The sequence below is a fragment of the Pollachius pollachius genome, assembly GCF_949987615.1.
Source record: "Pollachius pollachius genome assembly, chromosome: 7".
Taxonomy (NCBI): Eukaryota; Metazoa; Chordata; class Actinopteri; order Gadiformes; family Gadidae; genus Pollachius; species Pollachius pollachius.
In genome coordinates this window covers 26830454-26836601 of record NC_136940.1, presented here as the reverse complement: position 1 = coordinate 26836601, position 6148 = coordinate 26830454, and the positions used below count along the sequence as shown (strand labels likewise).

Sequence of the window (6148 nt, the reverse complement as noted above, 5' to 3'; positions counted from 1 at the left end):
TGAAAAATAAATATTCTATTTAAATGTATCTATGTGTTTTTGTTTAAGTGTGAAGTGAGTTAATGCAGATCATTTCAGGTTAGAAGCGGTGTGGTCCAGGAAAGAATTCACCAAGAAGGCTTTCAATCTCATTGCCTTTTTCCAAAGTAATTTTGAAGTGCAGTAAGTGTTGTGTAAACCGCTCTGGTCCATGTGGCTGTCTGAACAAGAGCCCATAAAGCTCTTTAATTAGTGGGGGACCACTGCTTTCACTGATATCCTGTCTACACCAAAACCAGAATCTCCACTTATTTGACGGCTCATCTTCGGTGGATGTCTGCATTAACTGTAATAACTTGATGACTAACAAATATATTATCAAAATCTCAACAACAAAGTCTGTAATCGTAGGTCCCTAGAGACATTACCTTTTAGGCCCTATCGAGTATTTAGTCATCAGGTTTTATAAAACATCTGAGGCCGGCCTGTGATTTATGGGTCGAAGAGCCTGCAACTTGAGAACCAAACTGAGAAACTACTTCAACTAAGAACCTTGAACATCTGGTCAGTTCTATGTTGACTTTTTATTTATATAGGCTAGGCCTATTTGATCCTCAATACATTGTATGAAGGGTTAATTCTAAAGATTTTTTTTTAATGAGAGCAAAGTGAAGTTGATCACATAAGCCTGCATGATATTTAATAATAAATTAATAAAATGCTAAATAAATTAACGCAAAATATTGAATATGATAAATAAAAATATGCAAATGTTTATTCTTTATTCAGATAAAGTGAATGCCAGCTCCTCTTGATTGACACCTGTCACCTACACGTCCATCATTGTGACGTCTTTAATAATAATTAATTAATTAATTGGCTTCGAATGGACAGATGTGCTCAATTAAAATGGGCAGAAGTCCAGCCAGCTGGACGAGCTTCCTGGTCTACCATAGTAGGGAGCTGGTCCAGCTCCCTATGGGCTACTACCAGGGAATGAATATTCCTCTCAACGGACTTCCTCGGCGCATGTAATCCCACGTCCAGCCTGCGTAATGGGTTTGTTTCTGGGTCGCTGTAGCACTGCATTAGTTCCCTCTGGTCAGGCCCCCAGGGCTTGATCAGCCACGTTCTGCTGTGTATCCCGCCGACCTGCAGCCGGGCCGCTGTCCAGTGGCCCTCAGTGCTGATTGGGGGAGCGCGGTGGCCCCTGTCCCGTTTGATTTCCTTAATTAGGGGTAAATGACCTCCTCGCTGACTTCTTTACATCCCGTGCGGAAAACCATATGCGCCCCCCCCCTCCCAGCTCTGCTGATTGCAGCCCCTGGGGATTCATTCTCCTCGTCACACCTTGTGGTTGCAAATCTTTTACGCGCAGACAAATAGCTGATTAGACCTTTCAGTGGAACTCCTCCTTCGTTTAAGCCCTTTAAATGGAAGCTGTTTCCAAAATGTAAAAGTCGCCTATTATTGAAAAAACAATTAAAAGGTTTATTGCCACTTTTACATATTCGGATCTTTGAAACAATGATTCGCACCCCTCTCATTGTTTTGAGTGCAGCGCCACACATTGAATTGTTTTGGGGTCCAATATCCTCCGTTTATTGGCTGCATTTTGTTAGCATGTTGATGCCAACTGTGGCCCTCGTGGTCCATGGGTCGCAGCGTCCTAACGTCCAACGCGATCTGTTCCTGATGAAGATACGCGCCGATTACACACCTGGCGCGTGCAATGAATTCAGTGCGCTGATCCTGATCAGGGAAATCATAATATCTGTATATAATGTGTATAATATCACGCACACACACACACACACACACACACACACACACACACACACACACACACACACACACACACACACGTGCGCGCGCGCGCGCGCACTCACACACATTTAGGGGGTAGAGGGAGAGAGATTTTTCGAAATTAATGATGTGGCTAAATAAAGTTAAATTATGTAGCCTATAAATTAACAGTATATATTATTATATTATATTATATTATATTAAATTATACATTCAGGCTGTTAAAGATCATGATGACATTTGCCATTACATTACATTCACATTAGTAAAGTTGTAGGCCTATTTGGGTTTGCTTTATTTTGAGGCTATAGATGTCAATTTACAGCCTTTAATGACGACATGAGTTGCCTGCATCAAAAATAAACACTATTCAACAACAAATAAATACAATGAGGAAGAGTGTTAAAATATTAGGCTACTCATATAAATTAGAGTCCAAACCTTTGTCACGCCGTCGTTATTACCAGCGTAAGACCACAGACCTTATTGAATAGCCAAATCCTAAGAATTAGTATTTAATGACTTCTGTCGCGCAATTGTCCACATGGCCTATCAAATGAATGACATAAAGGATGATCGATAAGGATTAGACCACGGTTAGAGCGCTACACTTACCTGGGTATCTTCGGAGGAGTTTCTCGGGACAATTATTCAACAAAGTATAAACGGTCGGTACCCAAACGAGTCTAGGAGGACTCAGGCTGGGCCTATGCCTGGCCTCGCCCGGCTGTAGGATTCAACAGCCGGGCGAGGCCAGGCAGGGGGGGGGGGGGGGGGACAGGATGAGCCATTTTCCCCGAAACTAATCGAACCACTTGGACTACACCCGTGTTTAGTGTGTTTTCTTGTCTTTCCTGGGTTACCAAACAAGAGGAAAACCGAAGAGAGTTTAAACTGATAATGCGTTACTATCGGGTTGATATAATGAGCTTTATGGAACACAGGCTGGCATCTCCCATGTGGAGATGCTTGACGCGTCTCTTCCCCATGGCCAAAATATAACAGTCGGAACAAATGGACCAATTTTGCATCAAAGTCTGTAGAAAGAATATAGCGGTCCTGAACTTGGGGAGGTTTTACGCTGGCACCGCAGTGGACTTCTATGCGAGAGACTCTGGGGGAAACTAATGATGAAAAAGTCTACTCTATCCCCGCGCCTTCATTAAATGCATGGAAAGAACGAAAGAAGCACATCTGGATTCAATCCGATCCCTTTGATGGCATCAAGTGTTCTTTTCTCAGATCAGGGCTGGAAGCTACGGGATGCTTATGGCAGCCCGAAGCCGCGCGTCTCCTCTGCCATCTCAACACATGGACCCCCTCCCCGAGCCGCACGACCCCCACTAGCTCTCATTCCTCTATCTGATGCGTGCCCCACAAAACAACACACACCAATGATACAAATATATACAACCCTTCAACACAAGGTTTTGTATATGTTTCTATGTATCGAAATAGTCCTTAAAGAAAACCTCCATTGTGGGTTCGGACCCTCGTTTCTCAACAGGCCCGAGTTATTTAGAATGTGTGCAAAAGAGTACAAAGTGAGCGCTGCGGTACGTTTTATTGAGTGTGCGTTCTTGGACGGTTATTACTTCCCAATGGATGAATGTTGATATATAAAATACATTAGGCTGCATGTCCTCACGGCCGCCTCCCGGGGGCCTGGAGCCCCGCTCCAGGGGGAGGAAAAATACCCATAATCACGGTGTTAATTGTGCCGATGGTGATGGCTCTGCTAATGTAGCGGTGGTGGTGGTGATGTAGTGGTGGGGCAGAGTGGGCTGGGAGGTGTGTGTGTGTGTGTGTGTGTGTGTGTGTGTGTGTGTGTGTGTGTGTGTGTGTGTGTGTGTGTGCTTGCGTGTGTGTGTGTGTATGTGTGTGTGGGTGTGTTTTGTGTGTTTGCGTGTGTGTGTGTGTTTTGTGTGTTTGCGTGTGTGTGTGTGTGTGTGTGTGTGTTTTGTGTGTTTGAGTGTGTGTGTGTGTGTGTGTGTGTGTGTGTGTTTTGTGTGTTTGCGTGTGTGTGTGTGTGTATGTGTGTGTGTGGGGGGGGGGGGGGGGGCGGTAGCTAGGAGGGAACTAGATTGTGGGTCCCTGTGAAACGTCAGACACAGCACAAAGGCATCGCCACGTAATTACGAGGGGCTCCTATTAGAGTCCCGTTCAACTTACCAGAGGTCTCAAAGTTTGATCCACCGCTGGCTGCTTGCAGGAATCCTATGGTCCACCGTGAACACTGAGGAGAGAGCGAGAGAGAGAGAGACAGAGAGAGAGAGAGAGAGAGAGAGAGAGAGAGAGAGAGAGAGAGAGAGAGAGAGAGAGAGGGGGGGGGGGGCTGTAAAGGACGCTATCTGAAGGAGGCGGCGGGAACGTCCTTAAACTGCAGCTAAGCCAGTTTTACGCACAAGTTGCGCTCATCTGGTCGGCATCAGGCGCCCTTCTAGCCTCGCTCAGTTGGGACGTTGGCTCTGGGAGGGGAGTGGGAACCAAAGTCTTGTTAGAAAAACTTTACTCCATTTACAAAGGAAGAGTGGGTTTTATATTTTTGGCACGTGTAGCCCTATTGTTAACGCGCATAATTGGATGGATTGGCGAGATTTTTAATCCGGGAAAAACATACGAAGAGTGAAACGTTGCTTTTCCTCAGTCTGTGGACCGCGGGTTGGTTGTGAACAGATCAGCTTTGCGTGTAAACCCGTTTTTTCGTCTTTCTTCGGCGTGTCTGGAGGCGCTGTTCGTGCGTCCTGTATGCAAGGATTTATTTGGCTCGCATATTATTATTGCTCAATTTCTTTCCACTGTGTCCTGTTTACGTCATGACTTCTAGCTATGCACATGTAATGGACAGGCAAGCGTCAATACCAAACCGCCTGGAGAGCCCCATTACGTCCAACCTGGAGAACCTTCAAGCCAAGAAGAACTTCTCGGTTAGCCACCTGTTGGATCTTGAAGAGGCCGGGGAAATGGTCGGAAACCAGGCCGACGAGGGCGTCGGAGAGGCGGGGAGGAGTATGTTGGAGTCCCCGGGCCTCACCAGCGGGAGCGATACAACTCAACAGGAGAGTAAGTGGACCAACGTCGAATAAAGAGGCATGTATTGTTGGGCTGTGGAGAAGATGTGTGCAGCGCTGAGTCGAGCTACATGCTTGTGGAAAAATAGGAGTCTTTTATCAAAAGACGATCCTACACGCCAACATAGACAACACAGACACACACATATAGTCTGGCGCCTGGCGTTTTCAGAAGCCACTATTGTCGCCTATTTATATATATGTTATTTATAAGATATATATGTAGCCTATGTCATTTATAATAAGTTTTCTTATAAATGACAGTACAAAACACCCTTGGTGTTTCGGCGTAGCGCCTTAAACCAGTATTCTTATGGCAGTGCATCCCTCTGACAGCCTCCCCCGGCCCTTCAGAACCCTCTGGTGTCAGCGAGGGGTGGCGGTGTTGGTGATATGGTCAGTAAAGTCCAACTCCAACATGATCAATCTCGAGCCTACTGGCAATAAACCTATTTTCTCTCGGCCCAACTAAACCAAACGCGTTTAATCCCTTTATTATAACTGAACTCTGAACTCATGCCCTCTTTGAACATTGGCTGCAAATGAAATGATGATGAGTGGACTGAAGTTTAAAGCTTGGATGTCCCCCAGTAAAAGCACCAGGGGCCTCCCGCTCAGACCGTAGTGCTCATGCCGTGGAGAGAGTAAATAAAGCCGTCATCTCCCGAGCGACGGGCCCTCCTCCATCTCAGGTCTCCCAGACCCTCACGGATTTAATGAGTGTTAGTGTTATTTCTGCGGGTAAATCATCCCGGTGTGTGGATGCAGGGGAGGTGACGAGGTCAACTCGTTCATTCCCGTTATTTCGCTTGTCAAACATTTTCAGAATATTCCAGCATAATCATTTGTCATAATTAACCCTGACTACTAAAGACCTCAATTAGGGAATCAAAGGCCCTCGGCTTCAGATGATTCTCCGCGTCATTTCTTCTGAAATGCATTGGCCTACTGCATGACTATCTGTACATGATAAATAAATAAAAACTCGATATTAGGCGCGTAAAGACAAAGCGACAGTTTATCTTATCGTTCCGTTGACTACTTCGTTTATTTTGTATTGAGTTAATTATTATTTTCTTAGTAGAATATTTTTTTAACTATCCCGTGCAAATAATCGTACTTTCTTCTCAATACATAAATCGGAAGTTTAAAAATCCCTGAAACCAGAATATTTGTAGATAGTAAAGCTTATTGCTTATAGCCTATATGCAACCTAAACTGTCAATTCAAAAAAATTAATAATATTTTTTATTTTTATTAATTTGTAAGGCCTATACTCTAAATTGTTTATC

The 6148-nt window shown here is 44.7% G+C and overlaps 1 protein-coding gene across 2 annotated transcripts in view; it reads left to right on the top strand.

Moving 5' to 3' along the window:
* Positions 1-4204: 4204 nt before the first annotated feature.
* Positions 4205-6148, top strand: part of prrx1b (paired related homeobox 1b) — a 9279-nt gene continuing 7335 nt past the window's right edge. For both annotated transcript variants that reach the window (XM_079740099.1, XM_079740098.1), the window contains exon 1: positions 4205-4848. In XM_079740099.1, the coding sequence (XP_079596225.1) occupies positions 4602-4848 (247 nt within the window). In that variant the 5' untranslated portion in view covers positions 4205-4601. The remainder of the gene's footprint in view (positions 4849-6148) is intronic.